General features: G+C 41.8%; 2 protein-coding genes across 3 annotated transcripts in view; one reads left to right on the top strand and one right to left on the bottom strand.

Moving 5' to 3' along the window:
• Window positions 1-551: 551 nt before the first annotated feature.
• Window positions 552-16840, top strand: mnta (MAX network transcriptional repressor a). Its single transcript, XM_008425618.3, has 6 exons — window positions 552-1184; window positions 5212-5836; window positions 6066-6107; window positions 6569-6680; window positions 13884-14076; window positions 14711-16840. Exons 1-6 carry the CDS (start codon window positions 1112-1114, stop codon window positions 15445-15447), a joined length of 1782 nt encoding a protein of 593 aa, XP_008423840.1. The 5' UTR covers window positions 552-1111; the 3' UTR covers window positions 15448-16840.
• Window positions 16841-17683: 843 nt separating this feature from the next.
• The window catches only part of septin4b (septin 4b), a 42550-nt gene continuing 40259 nt past the window's right edge, over window positions 17684-19974 (bottom strand). For both annotated transcript variants that reach the window (XM_081615110.1, XM_017308291.2), the window contains one exon: window positions 17684-19149. In XM_081615110.1, the coding sequence (XP_081471236.1) occupies window positions 19081-19149 (69 nt within the window). In that variant the 3' untranslated portion in view covers window positions 17684-19080. The remainder of the gene's footprint in view (window positions 19150-19974) is intronic.

Below are 19974 nucleotides of genomic sequence, written 5' to 3'. Positions count from 1 at the left end.
TGTTTAATAAAAACATTTTTAAATAGTAAATCTGATCAGATAATCTGTTACTACTTGTAGCCTTTGTATCGAATACTTTACTACTCTTGAGTAATAAAGTATCAAAGATGCTATGTTTTACTTGGGGGTACTCTGCTCCCCTCCGAATAACCTCTAAAAATAGACAGCTGTAAAATACCCGAGTATTATACAGCTATTTGAAGTGCTATTTCGGAATTTAAAATTTTTCTCACAGTGGAAAACGCATTATGCACTACATGGACACGTGGTTGATCAGTTTTGCTGCTATACTGGCTCACATAAAATAACTTTTAACTGTTAAAAGCTAAATTTAATAACTGAATAGCACATTCAGCAGCTGAATTTCCATAAAGCACGAAAATATTCAAAGATGTGGTGTTGGGAATGTATTTTATCTGAAAGCCTGCTAAATGTAAAAGTTTTTACCGGTTGACGTAAGCAGGTTGCTAAGCGACTCAAAACTACTACATACCGTCACTTACTGTTCTACTTAAAATTCTGTTAAATTTTCTTTATTTTATTACATTTTTGATAGATGAATATGGGTTACAAGGTAAACGCATGAGGTTTTGACAGCTACTGGCGTAAACTTGTCTCGATATCCTTGTAGAGAATGGCGGACTCACAATAACAGCAATGTCCGTTCACCATAAATGGGCAGAGAAAGCCAATGATAGTAGTGAAACGTTGTACTTGTAAAATATGTGTAACCCGGAGCGTTGAAGGTTTTTTTTTGTTTTTTTTTACAACACGTACCGCCCTGAGTCATGTTCCGTGTTTTGTCTTCCTCTGACAGAGGGTGGTGACGGCTACGTGTCTGTGGGCGTGTCCTAACGCTGCGTGATTCACAAACCGTATTTGTTCGTACTACTTTGAGCGCCATCTTGTTTGTAACTCCTCTACGTAAGTGGTTGGGTTTGTGCAGAGAAGGAGGAGGATCCGATTACTTCATTTTTCAGTTTGTTTTCCCTCCCCCAGAGTTAGTCTGGGAACCTCTTCCCGTACTGTACTACACAGACGTGTATCTCTCCTTCGCTGTTGTGCTTTTCTCTAAAGAAAAATCCAGGCAGTATTTTGCCACTGGACAGAAATGAGCATCGAAACGCTTCTGGAAGCTGCCAAGTTTTTGGAATTACAAGCCCAGCAACAACAGAAAGCACGTGGTAAATTTGGATTTTATTTTTATTATTACGTATGATATGTTTTCCGAAGTATAGTTTTTAAACTGCGGGGTTAAAAAGGGCCAAAGAAGACTGATATTTTTGGGTAAAATGTTGGATGTTATTTCCTGGCGTCACTCACGTAGCGATGTCTGTGCAGTTGTATCTTAATCTAAATATGAGATAGTATTTTAGTTTTACTTTCGTATTTGTGTTTGCGTGCAGACGCTTGGGTTGCAGCTAGTTTATTTGATCACTAACAGAAATAATAGTGAAATATGCATGATTTTTACTGCAGTGAGTGCCAGCGTTACTGCATTGAAACCTGCTGCGCATTTCACACTGTAAAGTTCTCAGATGGTTTCTGCTTTCACTTCATTATTATAAGGATTACATGATCACGCTATAATAAAACTGCTTTATAAGAGAGGTATTAATCCATCGACCCAAACGGGGGGATAAAGGGCGGTGGCGCTGGGAATGCCAGGCTCCTTTTTATATAATGACCTGACAGCGTCCGAAGGGGATCAAGTGACTGGTTTACATACATCTGTCCACTTCAATCACCCACTGTGGTTAAAAATACGAACTATAGTCTTACTGTACAGAGACACGACTGCGTCTCTCAGTCTACTTGTATCAGTTTTTAAAAAAATAAACAGAAACAAACTCCTGTTCCTCTCAGACGCTGGTGGGGTGGCTTTGAATGTCTGTCGATGACGCGCTATCAACAAACCTCGCCCCAAAGTATTAACGGCATGCTGACTCCGCCCCCTTCACCACGTGCGTGCTGGGCTACCCCTCCCAGAGCTTGTTTATACAAGAGATGAGTCACTACTCTGTGGAAATTTAACCTCATTCCACCTAAAGAGCAGAAAGCTGAATATGTAGCTACACAGTAAGTTTTACCAAAACCAGCTAACGCAGTTTCCATTCATCTATTGGTTCAGGTACAACCCGGACAGTTAGATTTGTAACAAAATAGAGAAAGATATTTTCTATAAATTTTTACTCAACCTTATTTCTAGAAAAAATATATACAGGTTTAGTATGTTTAGGGTAGATTGTCCAATGTACATTGCAGGGGAATATTGTCTTTAATTAGGGTTAAAGACTTTTGTATGGATTTTAGGGTGAGATGAGGATGAAGGACAATGTAGGGTCACAGGGTTTCCCCCAGTGTAATATACACCTGGTGGGCCACTAAGCTTTACTTGTACCCCCACCAGGCTAAGCATTGCTTATGTATTTAAATCTTTTTAAAATGTTTGGAATTATTAAGACTTTATAGTTGGTGTTCAGGTGTTAATCTTCCAATCTTTCAATAACACATCAAGTGAAATTTTCTGTCAACTTTAAACATTTTTAAACTCAAAAACACAACAAGCCGCTGAATGAATGACTGCCTCGGCACCCAACCACCAGGTTTAGCAAGTTTTCTGGGGGAAACATATAAAAAATATTGTTGAATAGGCTAAATAAAGTCAAGAAGGAAAATCGCTGGTCTACACAAAGAGACAGTACTTGATATGTTCAATTAATTTGTAAGATGATGCTTATAAGTGAAGACCAAATTTTACATAATGGCATCATGTTTTTTTCTTTATATATTACCATGTAAGTGCTGTTTTTTTTAACACTAGCATCTCTGATTCGATGATTTTAGCATATCTTGTTGTGATTAAGGTTTGTTTTGTACCATGACACACAAGTCTTTTTTGCTGTGATGAAATATTTTTCAAAAATCTGAATGTAGCTGTACAATATATTGAGTTGCAAACATTGCACATTTATTATGTGGAATGTTGTAATTACAAAGGCCTGCATGAATGTAATCTTTTAAAGTGCCATACATTTATTCTCTCTGTGCAATTAACATAATATTATATTATAATATACAACATATTTGACCAGCTGGAATTACTTTCACGGTCTTTGTTGCATATTTTAGTGGCTGAGATGCTAAAACTTACACATAGAGGAAGGGGGCATTGTACTCTCAGAAAGTAAGGAAAATATGAGTGAATTATTATAGTCAATGCAATACTAAATCATTATATTGAACTTACATTCTTAACTGACAGTGTGCAGCCCAATTACAGAGACAAACAGTCACAAAAATATACCTGGAGAACCCTGGCTGTTACACATGCATATGGAGAACGTTTATAACTCTGCACAGAAAGGCCACCGCTGGGATTCAAACCCAGGATGTTTTTGCAGCAAGGACAACCTAACCACAAAGCTACCTTAATGTGCTCCTTCAGGACCAGATGCAAGCTCGTTAAGATTTTACAGCTGCACCTGGGATTAAATTTAAGCTCCTCTGCCTGTGTGGAGGTTTGATGCGTGTTAATCGTGAAATTTTAAACCGCCTTCCTAAAACAAAAACAAAAAAAATGTCTGTGGCTGTTTAAAGCCTAAACTTTGATGAAGTTGGTGTTAGGAAGAGTTATTAGAACAGGATCAGAGTGAGAGCTCCTGCTTCTCTTCTCTCTCTGCTCCTGCTTTGCTGCACTGGGGGAACAGAGTCCTCTTCCTCCTCCTCCTCCTCCTCCTCCTCCTCCTCCTCTGCTGCTGTAGAGCAGGTCACTGTGTGCGGGAAAGTAGGCCAGTGTTTCTCTATGTGCTGCTGCAGTTATATAATGCCTATAGAAAACCCGCAGTTTTTTTTTTTCTAACTGCCTCATTTGTTTTCTGTCTGAAAAGGCATTGCTGTTTATGTGTCTACGTCACAATACAATAAAGCACGACTACAATAACACAACGCACCACGTCTTATAAAAGTGGGCCGGAGCAGTTAGCAGAACATCCTGTTCTTTTAGCATTTTCCCTACTTGGAGGACAACTTTTTATAACGTGACATGACACTTATACAGAGAAAATGACTAATCAGTGGGATGGTATTAAAAGGTGTACCAGACATTTAGAACAGCAGTCATTTCCCTCATAGCTGTTTTTTTTCCTGGATTATGTCAAACACGTTCAAGAAGTTACAACAGTGTCTGTTGACACACACGAAGCAGTGAAATGTTTTGCTTTGTTCAACATGTTTACACTTTTCTTGGTTGTAATAGCCAAGAAAATTTGGTTTTGGTTTCTGTAAAGTGTCTTAGTGTAATTTCTTATACTAAGCCAAGGTTTCTTGGTTCATTACAATCCTTAAGTAAAGATTTGTCCCCCAGGAGTAGAGCTCTAAAGTTTATCACCTTTGAACTTTTATCTGTTGGACAAATCCAATTCTTACAGGTTTCACTCAGCAGGGGAACGCTGGGTTAAAGCTATTTTTTGGGGGATTAGAGTGTAAAATATGTTCACTGTCAATGTTTTACAGCAACACCGGCTAAATGGTTTCAGAAATATTCAAATGTATGCATCATGCATTGTGTTGGATGTATCAGATGAAACAGCCAACATTTTTGGTTTGTTTTTGCGTCAACCTGCAGAATGAATTTGATGCACTTTTTGAGTGTATTAAAGGTCAGCTGGTCAGCATGCTTTCCCTGTTGGAGTCACAAGTACTGCAGCACATTTATTTTCACTTCTATATGTCACAGTCCTTTGGAAATAAAAACAAATGTAACAGTCAAAATAATACCAGGACAAAGGCGTAATATTTAAAAACTGTAGTAGCAATTTTATGAGAACTCCAACATGAAAAATAATTTTTTTTAAATTACTCAGGCTTTTTTCTTGTAATTTTAAGATGTTCTTCTGGTAAAATTGGATATTTACTTTGCTAATATTATGATAACTTTCCCATGATTAAAAATTATTCTTGTAGCCTGCCCCCAATATAAAAGGCACTTTTTATCACTTGTAATTTCTTTTTCACAGAAAAGAAAGTGAGGGGAAAAAAAATCGGATTTAAAATCGGATCAGGTGTGGGGAAAAAACCCGGAAATTTTATTTTTGAGCTATATCGCCCAGCCTTAACGAAACATGTTTATTTATTTCCTAATGAAATGCACCGGGTGCATGAGTGAGCTGTTGGTAGATTAGTAACCTGCTTGTTTTTTTCCTTCAACAGAGGATGAAGTGAAGGCGAAGCTGCTTCTGCAGCAGAAGACTGAGTATATTTACCCTGATGTGACTTATAACTCTACGCCGCACATCAACAATGTCCCCAAAGCAGAGGAACGTCTCACCGAGTGCCGCCCACCACCCATACCGCCTTCCTTGCCTCCCTCTTCCATGCCCGTCACCGTCTTCCCCATCCCCGTGGTTGCCCCCAACCCCACAGGGTCACCCTCTCTGCCCGTCACCACCCTTTCACCGCCAGCTGCTCCGTCGCTGGCCTTCCCTAACAGAGACCCTCAGTCCCCTCAGGAGCAAAGCGCCGCAGCCGTGAGGTGCTCCCCGCCTCTCAAAGCCGACTACCCAACTCCGGCGGTGACGGTCAACCACAGGCAGCCCATCCAAAACCATCACAACCCCTCTCCGCTCATCGACCAAAACACTCAAGTGCAGCATCCGCCGCCGCAGCAGGTGGTTCAGTGCTATGCAGGTTCAATCATCTCAACCCCTCAGCACCAAGCTTTGCTTCCCCACCCGAGCCCCTTGCTCCAGCCCTCTCCTCCGCAGAACGGCACCATCAGCCGGGGGAGTCCGCCTGACGACAGCCGCCAGCTGGACAGTAAGAAGAGACCCGGAGGGTAAGTCCAACGAAATGAGGCTGGATGTTATTTTAACTGTTAGAACTTTGTTATAGTTTCACCAAATCAACATGATGGTTCAGAAAAACTCAGAAATAAGGATTAACCCAGAGTTTATCCCCACTAAAATGTCAGTAGCAGAGCAAGAAAGAAAATATTTGATTAACTGTGATTGTTTTCGTCAGGTTGCCTCAGTTGGACATGAGGTTTTATTTCTCTGTTCTTGCAGGGCCGGCACAAGAGAAGTGCACAACAAACTAGAGAAGAACAGGTGAGTTTTACCCGCCGCATTAATGACTACCTCACTGCTTACCTCATAACATCTGCTGTAACAGAAATGTAAAAACTCTAATTCATTGGAAAACCACACACAATCTTACCAAATATTTTTAGTCTAGTTTCTAGTTCTAGTTATTTCTCTTATAACTAGAAATGTCTCCGGTGTTTTAATGTGACAATGGAACTAGTACTTTTTCATCAACATTAAGGAATTATTGACTTAAGACAAACTCTTATATCTTGCTGAAAAGTTACTTGCAAGTTATTTTTGTATTATTTCAAGTCTAATAAGATATTTTCATTAGAAACTAGACCAAAAAACACTTGGTAAGATTTTGTTGTTTTGCAGTGTAGCTCTTTTTTTTTTTTTTTTTAAATATATCTTCGGGGTTATTAAAACTAATCGTTTCGGGAGTTTGCTCTCACTGATTCGGTCTTCATTGCGTCTGCCAGGCGAGCGCACCTGAAGGAGTGCTTCGAGACGCTGAAAAAGAACATCCCGAACATCGACGAGAAGAAAACCTCCAACCTCAGCGTGCTGAGAAGCGCACTCAGATACATTCAGGTGAGCCCTTTCAGCAGCTGCCTGAGCGTTCGGGTTTATCTGCTCTCTGGGTGAAGACAGGCTTTGTGGTTTCCTTTCTGAAGACTGCGCGTCATTTGGAAGTGAAGCGTGAGGAACAGAGGGAGTGGCGGGACAGAAACCTGCTCCTCTGTTATAAAACCGTGATTGGCTCAAAAGCAGCCAGCTCTGTTAGCGCAACAACAGGAGTGTCCAAGCAGTTCAAACACCATTTGCGCGAGGCATTTAAATCTATTTTTGGCTCGACTTAAGCTTCTTTTGAATTTATTCAACTACAGGCTTTTTCACTTTATTCTGTTCGGCGTAATTGTTACCGCTGTTAAAAGGCCTGCTCATGACTCACTGCGTGTTTGATTCAGTGTGGGTGTTGTGGTTGTAAACTGCTGGAGCAAAGGTCCACCGCTGGCCCAGTTTAATAGAGTGAGATTTCAGTTTTTACAGACATTCGGAGCTTCCTTTCTAACTTCTTTTTTGAACAGCTGATCATTAAATATGAAATAAGAAGAGTCGGACTGGTTTTTGGGAATCTTACATCAATTTGAGCTAATTCTGATTTCTCTTTAGGAACTATAAGAAAATATAAGATCAGCATTTAAACATTTTTGCTTTGCCTTTCTGCTGCAAGTGGTCAAATTATTTGATTTGGGATCAGGATTTTTGTCGAACAAGATGTCACGCTTTAAAAAAAAAACAAATCAGGGTTATGATGGATTTATAACCCTGTTTACATAAGCTATTTGCAGAGTTTGCGCAATTGGCGATGCTAAAACGGCATTTTCCACGACAGACAGAGGGAATCTCAGAGGCACAGAATATCAACCTTGCTGCATGCCGTGTACCTTTCCTGTTTACTGCTGCACAGATCAGACAAGTTGGAGAAAATGCAATTTACGTTTAAGCAGCTTCTTATATCTGTGTGCGTCCTCTGGTGGATTTGTATTGCTTTACTAATACTGAAAATGGCAAACTTCAACTTCCACACCGAAGAGTGTTGTCTAACCAGAAAAAGAGCTGGTTTTTCTCGGTGGATCTCCTAAAATCCCTCTGATCTGAGAGCAGCTCCAGTAGTTATGAGGCTGACATGTTTCGGTTTTAAAACGCTTTTACTACCTGTCACTGAGCGATGAATGAGATTACTTTATTCACTCTTGGTTCAGAGTTGTACAGGCCTTTCTACCAGACGTTACGCTCCAGATTTTATTATTGAACAGGGGAGCAGATTTGGGAATGTTGAAATTGAAGAGGTTGATTTGTGTCTGACAGGAATTAGAGAAGCAGCAGTCTGGCCGGTCCTCTCAGGAGGAAAGTGGGACAGCGTGGGTGCACGGCTCATCACTCAGCCTCCCTCCCTACGCCTCCCTCTGTGATTTAGCATCCTACTGTGCCTGTCGCGATAAACTGGCACACTGACATCCCCAGCTTTCCCTCATAATGACTTAGGTTAACAATCGCTACATTTTAAGGCACAAAGGGGACAGAAAATTCTTATTACTGTCACCTCCATTATGTAGTTGCACAGAAACCGGTTCATGTATTGTAGGTCACAAAGGTCTATCTGTGTTTGTACTCGTGCACGCCTCTTTCCCCACAAAGAGGATTTTTCCAGTCACTGGGCGGGCAGTGGAGTGACACACACACAAAGTTTGGTTTAAAAGGAAAACAAGATAAAGTGGAGGCCTGGGAACACGTGTCTGGTCTGCGTACTCCTCTCTCCGTCCCTGGCCGACGGGAGGAGGTGGAGCAGCAGCTTCTGCTCCGAACTGCGGCTCAGAAAAGTGATGTGCAAAAAAAACTGTAAGGCTTGGCATCGCATTTCATTTCTACTGCAGCCGAACCCGAATGTTTACGTAATGCTAAAGTAAGCACGGAGGCAGGAGTTTTAACACTTTTCCACAAAGTTGCCAACAGTTTCAACATCCGGACTTCCTCGTCATCATCTTATCAGCTCGTGACTCGGAGCAGATTAGCATGGAGTCAGGTTCTTCGCACGCAGCTACGTGCGTTTCAGTTCTTCTTCTTCTTATTATTATTATTTGATTGTGATCCTCGTGAGTCGGCAGAGTAAAAGTAATACAAAAAAAAAAAAAAATCACGGAGACTGGAAAGCTAAGCCGCTGCATTAGCGCTCCTCCTCCTCCCTTCCTCTACCCTGCCCCTCTGAGCTCTTAAGGCCACATGAGCAGCGAGCACATGGCTTCCCTAAACCGCGAGACGTCACCCCCCGCGCTGCCCCCGCCCAGCGCGGCAGCAGGCAGGACTCGCTGTTCCGCCGCGCTGAGCTGCCAGCAGCAGGGAGGGAGCGTGGAGTGGTAAACACAAGGCTCGGCTTACTCCACTCTCGCCTCGTCTCGTCTCCCTCGCTGACCGAACTTGTTCCTCCGCTGCCAGCCGGAGACATGTTGCGTTTCCTGCTGAAACTGTGGCAGTCAGGTTTTTAGAGATTAATTATTCAAATTGTGACGAAATGACATTATTATTATTATTATTATTATTATTATTATTATTATTATTATTATTTATTTCGAACCTGTAAAATGTCAGAAGAAAATACATTAAAATGAATAAGAAGAAAACAAACAACCCCGTAATATTAATCAAATGTAAAAAAACAACAACCAATATTTCATATCCAGTTTGCAAAGGAGTAGGAGAAAACCAAAGCTTTTTACATCCTATCCCCAATTATCTCGTCCAAATATGTCCCACATTATACATATTTACACACTTGATTCTTGTGGATTGTGGTATTTTTTATTTTTTGAAAATCCCACCTTAGTTAATTTACTATTTTCTCATTTTATATTTATTCAGCTTTCTTGACAGTTGAAATAGGTTCAGCTCTAAAAGATCAGAATGATAAACAAAATAAAAATCAGTGTTATAACCTTAATTATGTGAAAGTCATAAAATGACACCTTTGTTCATATTATTATTATATGTTTGTGTAAACAAATTTAATCCATTGACATCATTTTAATTGTAATCCAAACAATTAAAATAATTTGAATAAAAACTAAAAATATCCTCAAAAGAAGATCAAATCAAAACAAAACAGGGTGAAACGATACAAACATTTGTTAAATATGTTCAACAGAAACAACAAAAAACACTGATAGGTTCCTTAGCTTCTTTTAAAATGCAGTATAAGCAAGAGAGAAATAATAATTTAAATTGTATATTCTAAAGTTAAACAAGTGAGTCCTGAAGTGATGATCATAGATCATGAGAACAAATATGCAACCAATATCTGGACCTCGGATCAATTAGAGCTGAACTAAGAAGTAATTAGGCCAAATATTAGTGAACCTTTTCTCACAAGGAAATCATTCAGAAAGTAGATATTCTCTCCCTCAGACAAGCGTTTAATTGTTAGTCAGGCACCATGTGAAATTCTTTGTTTCCTGCTGGAAGGCCCAGAAAGACAATGGTCCATGGTAACCGGAGTGTCACAAGACCTGTGCAGAAGCCCGGTCTGCAGGCCAGGCTGAGCAGCATGTCTGCAACGTGGCCTGTGGCGCTGCTGGCCCTTTAAGAGGAGCCAGCCGTGTGCTGCAGCAGTGAGTCAGTGAGTACAGCTAGTGTTGCTCCCTCTCAATCTGCCCCCCTCCCGCTCCCTGTCTCTGTGGCCATGTGCTCGGCACTCGCATTGCTTGTGACGGAGCTTTGCTGCTGTTTACCCTGCATGTGAGAGTGCGTGTACACACGCACACACACACACACACACACACACACACACACACACATGCGGTTCAGCCTATCTGTGTGCTGATCTAGATGTCCGCACACAAACAAAGCTCAGGTGTCTTTCGGAGAAAGGGGATCGGTTGCTCCTCGGAGCGCAGCCATGTGCAAAGAATAATAAAGTTCTTGGCACCTTGTGTCTTACCAACCTGGTGACATGATTAACATGCTGATGTGTGATCCATCTGCTGCAGACTTAGCCACCAGGTTAACGTGGCTAATCTCAGCTGTTATTAACGAGATGTGAGCACGCCGCAGCCTGAACCCTCCACCACCGGGTTCAGTGGGTCTCCACGTTTCTGGAGCGCGTCCCCTCTCTGCTCCATGCTCTCTCCGTGAGTCACGACGTGTACTATTATGGCGGCTTATGACTCATGTAAGATTGCAAAAAAAGACATGGAAAGCAGTTCCATCTGTTTCGCCGTGTTTTTTTTTCTTCAATACCGAATTTAAAAGTCAATATTTATATATTGAGGCAAAGCTGTAAGAGTCCGAGTTTGTCCAAGGTTATGAAGGAAAACCTTGGAAGGTCCCTGGTTGTTTCCCTGCCAAACAAAGATGGAGGCATTCCAGTGACATCAACACAGAGCGGCTGGTCCTCTGAGAGTCCCTTGTGTGTCCAGATGTCTCCGACTGTTTGACACAGAAGACGTTATCAGTCATTCTGACTCATTGAGCAGTAAAAGTGCTGTCATTATCTGTTACGTTTCCATGGCTCCCAACATTTTAGCGTCTCAACATATCCGACCATCTTTGTGACTTGAAAAGAGTGAAATCTTGATCATCTTACGAAGACGTGTTTAGAACCACAGATTCAATAAAAACACGGGTAAAAGTGTCCACAGCCCAAGTTTCACCTTTTCTACACAGGTCTTAAAAATCGCAACGTGACGAGCCTCGGCAACGTGTGCTTTTCATCGCTGGGGGAAGAATTTTACAGAAATTGTTTAATTCAGCCACAGTCAAAGGTTTTCAGGCCTGTTTGAGGTTAAGTCTTCCTGGAATCTAAGCAGAACTAAACCCACACTCTGGATAAACCCCTTCAAAGCCCCACATTCATGTGGACCGCTCGTATCGGGGGGGAAGCTACTGGTGGGCTTCAGATCAGAACATTCTTACAGGATTTCTTTTATAGAGAAAGGACATCATAGCCGCTGTTGTTGTTGTTGAAGTCATACAGCAGCACCCCTGACGTATTTCACCACTGTTCCATTATCTTCTGTAGCTCGCTGGAGTCCAAAAGCTTTAAAATGGGGTTTTAACAGCCACTTTACTTCTTTTGTTTGTTTTTTTATTATTTTCTCAATCAAGAAGTGCCTTTTCAGATAGTTTTTTTTTTTCTTTTTAGAGTTTAGGGGATTTTTAGGGGATTTTCAGCACTAGGTTTTTTGCAGGTGAAGTTGAGCTCAAAATGTGGTGAAGCACGTTACATTCCTGTTTGTACATCGCTGTGGTTCAGAGCACATTTTTTTAACCTGCAGTTTCTACTCAGCATCTTTAAATATATTAAAGGTAGTTGGATAATGTAGAACGTTGAGGCGTTTGAGAATTATTCACAGCCTTGTAAATCAAACTGAGGGATCACATTTAACAGACCATTGTTTTTTTTTTTTTGTAGATCTTTGCCAATGAGATCATTGCAGCCCGACTTAATTCTCTTCAAAAACCACGTCCCATGTATTTTATTTCAATGCAATGTTCTAAACACACGCTCCGATTGGTTGGCCTGTGTGAGGTGACGTCACAAGAAGCATGTGTGTTTAGGAGGGTGATTTTATTCTGATCAAATAATAATAATTCAATAGGAACTTTACAGGTGAAAAGCTATATTGAAAGTGAGTCTATTATTGTTGTTATTATTATTACTACTTCCCAGTAAATTCCCGTGTTGTAGCTGCAAAAACCAGACACAGAAACCCTGTCCATGTGCTTCAGTGACGGCCTCGTTGCAGAGCAGCGCAGCAAAGCCTCAGAGTGTTCGGCCCGTGTTTTTCTAATCCTGGATCAGGACTAAAGAGAGACAGGTGCCGACTCACACTCGGCCCGCCTTTTGTTCCCCTCTGCTATTTGCGTTCATGTGCAGCGTTGTGCTGTGGGACGTGTGCAGAGAGCAGGCCAGCTCAAACCTTTCCCATCTCATGCTGCTGCTTCATACAGCACCTCCACACACACACACACACACACACACACACACAACCTCCCCTTTTTCTCTCTTTCACCCTGCGGATGTGAACAGGAAGTCCACCTCTGGAGAAACTGGCTTTATGATCCTGAGTCATCAGGTTTCACAGAGCCACTTCCCTCCTCACCAGAGCGCGTGTTGGATAAAGGAGCCACGCTAGTGAAGAGCACGCCTAATTATAGAGCTCAGTTTCAAAATATTATAATGATACAGTTGGTCTTGTCTTGTCATGCTGGGCTCAGTCTTTAGTTGAAGCTAATTTCCTTGAGGGTTTCTGGTTGTCCTGACTTTCATTTGGTGTGTGGTCAGGATCTTTTCATGCGTTTTCCTCCTGACGCCTCGGACAGGGAAGTCCAGCTCAGTCAGCTGGCGAAGGCGAATTGGGTCACAAGGAGCCGCTGCCAGGAAGCACCTCCTACTTTCATACTCCTCCTTCCTTCACGCTGCAGCTCTTGTTATTTTTGTCTCCTGCGCAGCACAATAAATAATTTTAAGTAATCGGCTTAAAAATCTGGCAAACTTTTTTATTCTCAGTGCTTAAAATCTTTTATCACAGAGCTGCTCACAGGACGTCATCTGTTGTTACACCAGAAAAAGCAGCTAATTCTGCCAGTAAGTCACGCTTTTTCCACTAATAACTTGTTCGCTTTACGAAGCTTTATCCCCAGGGTTCACACGGATGCTTGAAATCCTCAAAAAGACTTGAATTTTCCAAGATTGTCAGAAAGGGGTTTTTGAGTGTCTGGAAAATGTTTGATTTCTGTATAAAGTCCTTAAAATGCTGGATATTCAAACTACACAGTTTTGAAATTAAAGTGCAATCTAACATTTGGTTAAAAGCCTAAATTTTGAAAATGTTTGTGGTTGAAACCAGATATTTAAAGATATTAACATACATTTTTTTCCTCACTCCAGTTAAATCAGACTAAACTTCTCTTGGTCACTTCGAGTCAGTGCTATTTCTACTTGCTGATTGCCAAACAATTTGAAATGTAAGAGACATTTCAAAACACAAAATCTTGTTATATTTTAGCTCATCTTGTCCCTGCTGTATATTGCAATCATAATATATTATGTAACAGCAATAAAAGATAGATAATAGTGAAGTGAAACTGTCTTCTTCAGCTCATTTGTGTTGTTTTAATCTCCAAAGTGTGTAGCTTGAAAAGCTTGAATTTGACTGTGGGGAAAAGCGTACGAGCTCTGAACCTCTCTGCCCGTCGATCCGCCTTCATCAACCCGGCGCTTCCATCTGTTTCCAGACGTTGAAGCGCAAAGAGAAGGAGTACGAGCACGACATGGAGCGGCTGGCCAGAGAGAAGATTGCCACGCAGCAGCGGCTGGCGGAGCTGAAGAATGACGTGAGCCAGTGGATGGACGTGGTGGAGATCGACCGCGTCCTCAGACAGACGGGGCAGCCGGAGGAGGACCAGGCCTCCACCTCCACCGCTTCAGGTGAGCACGTCTGGCCCCACAGCAGCTCAGTGCTGTGAAGGATACTGATCTGTTTATCATCTGAACCGGGTCCACCTGGAGGCAGCGTTGTCCTGAGGGAAAAAGTCTACACACAAGAACCCCCCCATATGACAATGTGGAAAAATAGTTGAGATTTTTGGAAATTTATTGAAAATGTCACAGCCTTTTCTTAATACTAGTTGATCCACCTTCGGCAGCTTTTGCAGTCTCAAAGTCTCTGCATGTGAAGCCTCCAGCTCAGCTTCGTCTTTAGGCAGTTTGCTCTGTTCTTCTCCACCTCCATCAGGTTGGACGGAGACGTCTGTGCAGCTTTTTCAGATCTCTGGAGACATTCAGTCAGATTGAAGTCACTCCAGCAGTACAACACTTTCAACCACAAAAGCCAGAGCTTCAATATGATCAATAGATCAAAGCGTTAATGTTTGTTTGGCTCAGGCAAACCGTAAAGACGCCCCAGGAGGCCGTCACTGCTGCCAACAGGTTTAGACATAAGGGGTTAAATACAACAAGTACACGACTTCGTTCCATTTTACATTCATGTTCTACTTTGTGTTTGTGATAAGTCCCAGCATGATGCTCCTGAGACTGACGGTGAGTGCTGTTGTTGTTCCAGAGGGTGAGGAAGGAATGGAGGAAGACCTGGAGGAAGAGTCGGCTCAGAGAGCACCGAACGTCTCGCCCGCTGCGCCCCACACCATGAAGCCCGAGCTGCTCAAGGCCGTCACCCACACTCTAGCTGTGACCCCAGCCACCACCGCCTCCATCATTACCCAGCACATCTCCACCCTGAACAAAGCCCCCCTGCTGCAGCCCCTCCCACTGAACCCAGTAGCCCCGCCCATCCTCCTCCCTCCAGCTTCCAGCGCTCCCAGCCCTCCCTCCGTCCCCACCAAGCCCACTGCCAGCCTGCATCCTACGGTCATCGCCCACGCTTCGGTCTCCCACCCCTCTGTCATCCAGGCAGTGAACCACGTTCTCCACGGAGGGGCCCCCAAACACGTGACCCTTGCCCCCTGTACCACCAGCAGCTCCGTGCAGCTGGCCTCCAGTCCTCAGCCCATCGGCCACATCACCGTTCACCCGGTGGCCCACCTGGGGCAGCACATTCCGGCCCTCTACCCGCAGCCGGTGGCGGTCACGCCGCCGACCATGGTGGGCCACATCGCCCACCCGCACGTCAACGGGACCTCCTCCACCCAGGCCACAGCCGCCGCCATCGTCAGCAAGCAGGCGGCGGTGAGCACTCAGATGATGGCGCACCACCCGCAGCTCATGGGTCAGACGGTGCTTAACCCCGTCACCATGGTGACGATGCCCTCCTTCCCCATCAGCACTCTAAAGCTGGCCTGAGAGGCGCGCAAAGAGCCGAGGCGGGAAGCGGTCCAGGACTGGGATCAGAAGGGCAGGACGCTGCAGACCGACAGCCAGCAGGGAGCCAATCAGGGCTGCATGAGGTCATCAGCATGCGCCCAAAGCAAACGGGTGCATGTGCTTTTTCTTAGACAGAGAAGCAGAAGATGTTTTCACATCATGATCTGAGCTGGACTCTGATTTAGAGCAGCTCCTCCTCTAGCAGCAGCAGCACATGCTGCAGAGCTGGAGCTAAATCCTGGACCGGACTCTACCTTCTGCACCACAGCTGGAGTCAGCGCTGACGCTGCACACGACTACAGCGCCCCCTCCTGTCAGTGCGGTGTAAAACCACTCCGATCATGAATATACTGAAGGATAACCAGATAACGCCCTCTTACAGTAAAATAATGTGCAGTTTTGGTTTCGACAATCAAAAGTTTTCGCTGTTACCTGCAGTCGTACACATGTAGAGTCGTGTTTTTGTTACTGCTTAGAGTACCAAATATTTTTGCCAAATAGAATCAGTCGCTGCGTCGAACTACCCAGCAGCCTGGTTTATATATTTTTATGACCACATGAGAAACACAGATGCTCAACAGAAACACATGAATCCACAGCGACTACTCCGACATGGGTATAAACTTCAGCACCTGGTGGGAATAATCATATTTTAACAAAGCCTGCACTGTGAACATTTCTACTGTGAGGGCGGCGACACAGCAGCTCTCTCAACCTGAATGTACTGACCTGTGGGCGGGAAGGGAGCGACGCGTCACAGCCGTCAAGATCACGTTACTAATATAAAATATATGTAGAGTGAAACATTTACAGCTGAATTTGTACTGTTGCTTATTTGTCCTGATGAATAATTTGTGTTTAATGTAAATTTTCTAATTGTTTTCCACTGGGACCATGTAAAATAAATAAATAAATTTAAAAAAATAAATTGCTGTATATAACGGTGGCGACGACCACACAGACGTCCGGTATCACATTCGGCCACTTTAACAGATTTCTCCCTCATGTTTTTGTATTTTGTAATATTACCGCAGGGACATTTTTTTTTTCCTTTTCCAGGATAAAAAATAATAGAAAACCTCTCCCAATGTCATTACAATATGCAAATGATTTTTGGTCGACTGCATTTTTTTTGCGCCGCGTCGCTGCAAAACTAACCGGAAGGTTCACAGGGATAAATGTACTTGAAGAAGCAGCAGAGTACTGGTGTGTTTTTCCCTATGGAGAAAGTTCAAGGTGTATATAAGTTTGTAAATGTTGGACTGCATATAGATCTAACTGTATTATGTAAAAAAAAAAAAAAAAAAAGCAAAAACGCTCTGAAGAATGTCAAATATAAAATTTATAAAATAAATTCTATTATGTTTACAAATGTTTTACTTCTTTGCCATTTGCTATTTAAGTTCAGGGATATTGGACCATACCAAACAAACCTGATCAGAGGTGAAGAGTTATTCAACTGATCAAAATGAACAGAAATAAAATGTACACACTTTTTGAACTGAACCATTTGTACTTGAACACAACTTCTTTCTGGATATTCAGAGTTACTGTCCTTCACCTTCCTGAGGATCATCATTCGGTAAAGTGTATAGAAATGGTGCTATATAAATAAACGGAATTGAATTTAATTCAAAAATACTTCCTTAGGGGAAATTAAATGTTAAATTTGTCAAAGATCTATTTAATTTTGGTTAAATTACAGCATTACTTCCTAAAATGGGAGGATTCATTTCAGTTTAACTGTCATAAGTGTGGGAAAGTTGGATCTGTTCTTTGGTTATAAATGTGTTATAAAAGACGATTAAAAAAAGAAGCTCGACCTGCATGATGAATCAACCAGTCTGCCTCATTAAAGCACGGTAGAGGCTCCATCATGGTGAAGGGATACATCCTTTCATCATTAAATTTCAAGGTGACACTAAATTGGGAACAATTACTTCAGAAAAGCAAATCATGGTTTATATAAATCAGTTTATTAAATTTAAGTAATAAAAAAGACACCACTTACATGAGTCTTGTCTGAAGTCATAATGAACTGGAACCAATTCCTGTTTTTCAAACAACGGCTTCTTCGTCTGTGTACAACCAAAACTACGGCAGCTGATTTTTATTTTTACTTACAATTGTTGATCTCGGATACCATAAATAAAAGTATTATGATTTTTTTAAAAAAAAAGTATTTTTAGAGCACAGAAATAAGATTTTTAACATGGAGAGTTTCAAAATATTTTATTACAATACAACTGTAAAGTTATTACATTGTAATTCATGTTTTCCTCCAAAACCAACGTATAAATTTAATACATAAATATATTCCAAGAAACAAAATAACAGAGGTTTAATACAAAACAAATTAAAAACACAGAAATATAATATTACTGACAAAAGCAAGAGGAATGTCAAAACGTTTAAACCCAAAATGATGCTTCGTAAGATAAATTCAAATTTAATAATTAAGGACTAGTGTTAACATTTACTGTCCCCCAACTAAAGAGTTACCTTAAAGGAAGAAAACATCACTAAATCCAATCAAACCATAAAAAACCCCCACATTGTTCCTGACATTTTTCCCCCCCAAAAAACAAAGTTCATTAAGCAAACCTGCAGTCTGAGCTCGTCGTTAGAAAACTGCATGCAGAAATAAATACACCGTCCACTGCAGCCACCACACCTCATGCTCTAAATCCTCTGCTGACGCGAAACAACTTCAGACAAACTGCAAAGTAAATCAGTGGTTCACAGCGTCCTACACATTCATCAGCAGCCCTGCTGCAAGTGTGTAAAAACCCCAAGATAAAAACATCCCTTATCCTACTGGCCCAAAACGACTCGGAACAAAACAGAAAAATCCAAACTTCATTATTATTTTAATAAATTCACTGGGTCTCTATTTTTGAAGCACCACAGATACTCTGATTGCCAACATCAAGTCTCCACATACCTTTGATTTGAACAGCTATCAATAAATCACTTCAAATTGGGTTTTTACTCATCTTTACCAGAACTGCTAATAATTGTGGAAGTCATTTGCCGACATTTCAGATCAGTAAGTAAATATGTGAAGTCACTAACACGCAGAAACCACCCGTGACGTCACGGAGCGAGGCGTTGGAGGTGAGAACAAAATTAAATATGTAGAGACTCAAACAACAAATATACATAAAAAAAATAATGAACCAACAACAACAAGAGTGGCAGAGGAAACTAAATCAATATTACCCATATAAAGTGGAGGAGTGTGGCTGGGTGTGACTAAACAGAAATATGGAAGACGTACAAAAAGTAAAAAGAACATGCAGGACAATCTAGAGAGAAAACGACGACGACATGAGGAAAGTGATGTGGCCACTTTGTGATCTGAATTAAAGTTCTGATATGTAACCAGGTGCTTGTTAGATTCAACAGAGTCTCTGAGGTCTTACAGTCTCCTCACCCGGCTGGTGAGTCGCATGCTTGATGAGCTGAGAGGAGACACACACACACACACACACACACACACACACACACACACACACACACACACCCGGGAACTCAGTGTTCAGGGTGAGGGATGAAGGACGTCTGGGTGTTTTCTCTGTTTTTTTTGTTTAAAACGTGCCGAGTCTTTCGTTAACATCCGTCCTTCTGGGTGATCAAGTGATCCTGATACCGCTGCAGCATCTCCTGCATCCGCCGCAGCTGTGAGGAGAGAGGAGGAAAAGGAGGAGGATGTCAGCTTCATCTGCATGACTGCACACACAACTAATCGATAACACAGGGAAGATCATGTGATCGGCGGGGATCACGTGACCTGGGATGGGATGAGAGGAGGCGGCGGCGCCTCCGCCTGGTTTCCCAGCAGGAGCGTTGATATGACAACACATTAATGTGAGCTGCAGGGAGTCTGCAGTTATGTTCTTATAAAACATGCCTCTCATAAGGAAATAAAAAGAAATGAGGAAAAAAAATGAGTCTTTATTTCCATGAATGAATAGATTTCTCAGGGTTAAACGGAGGAAGGAGAGGGATAACGAGACATTATTATCTACACATTATCTGCTGTAATGTTCATGAAGGTCAAACATAAAATATTTGGTTTTCAGGAACTGAAATGTTAGGAACATTGTATAGAAGGCATCTTTAATAACAGATACATTTATTAATAAATAATGTTTGCTATTGTACTATAACTGGGTGCTTTACGTCACTCTTTTAAAAGTGAATTTATCAGTTTTACTGAATAAATGATCCAGACTTGACTAGTAATATGCTGAGATCGATCTCGTTTGTCGTGAGGTTTGTACTCTCATCATCAGGATTTATTATTAATTTGACCTTTTCTTTCTAATCCTAGAATAAAAATAAATTTAACAGATTCAGGCAGTGATACTAGAAGTTTGATGACGGCAACAAAAACTGTTCAATTTCTGCGCAACCTGGGAAGGAAACAGTATAAATTTGAGCTTGTGTGTAATTTCAAATTGTACCTTATTTTTTATTTCATTATAAATCCACCATGTAAAA

The sequence above is a fragment of the Poecilia reticulata genome, chromosome 13 (genome assembly GCF_904066995.2).
Source record: "Poecilia reticulata chromosome 13, P_reticulata-male-v2, whole genome shotgun sequence".
NCBI lineage: Eukaryota > Metazoa > Chordata > Actinopteri > Cyprinodontiformes > Poeciliidae > Poecilia > Poecilia reticulata.
The sequence above is the reverse complement of the archived record's forward strand: the minus strand, read 5'-3'. Positions and strand labels throughout refer to the sequence as shown.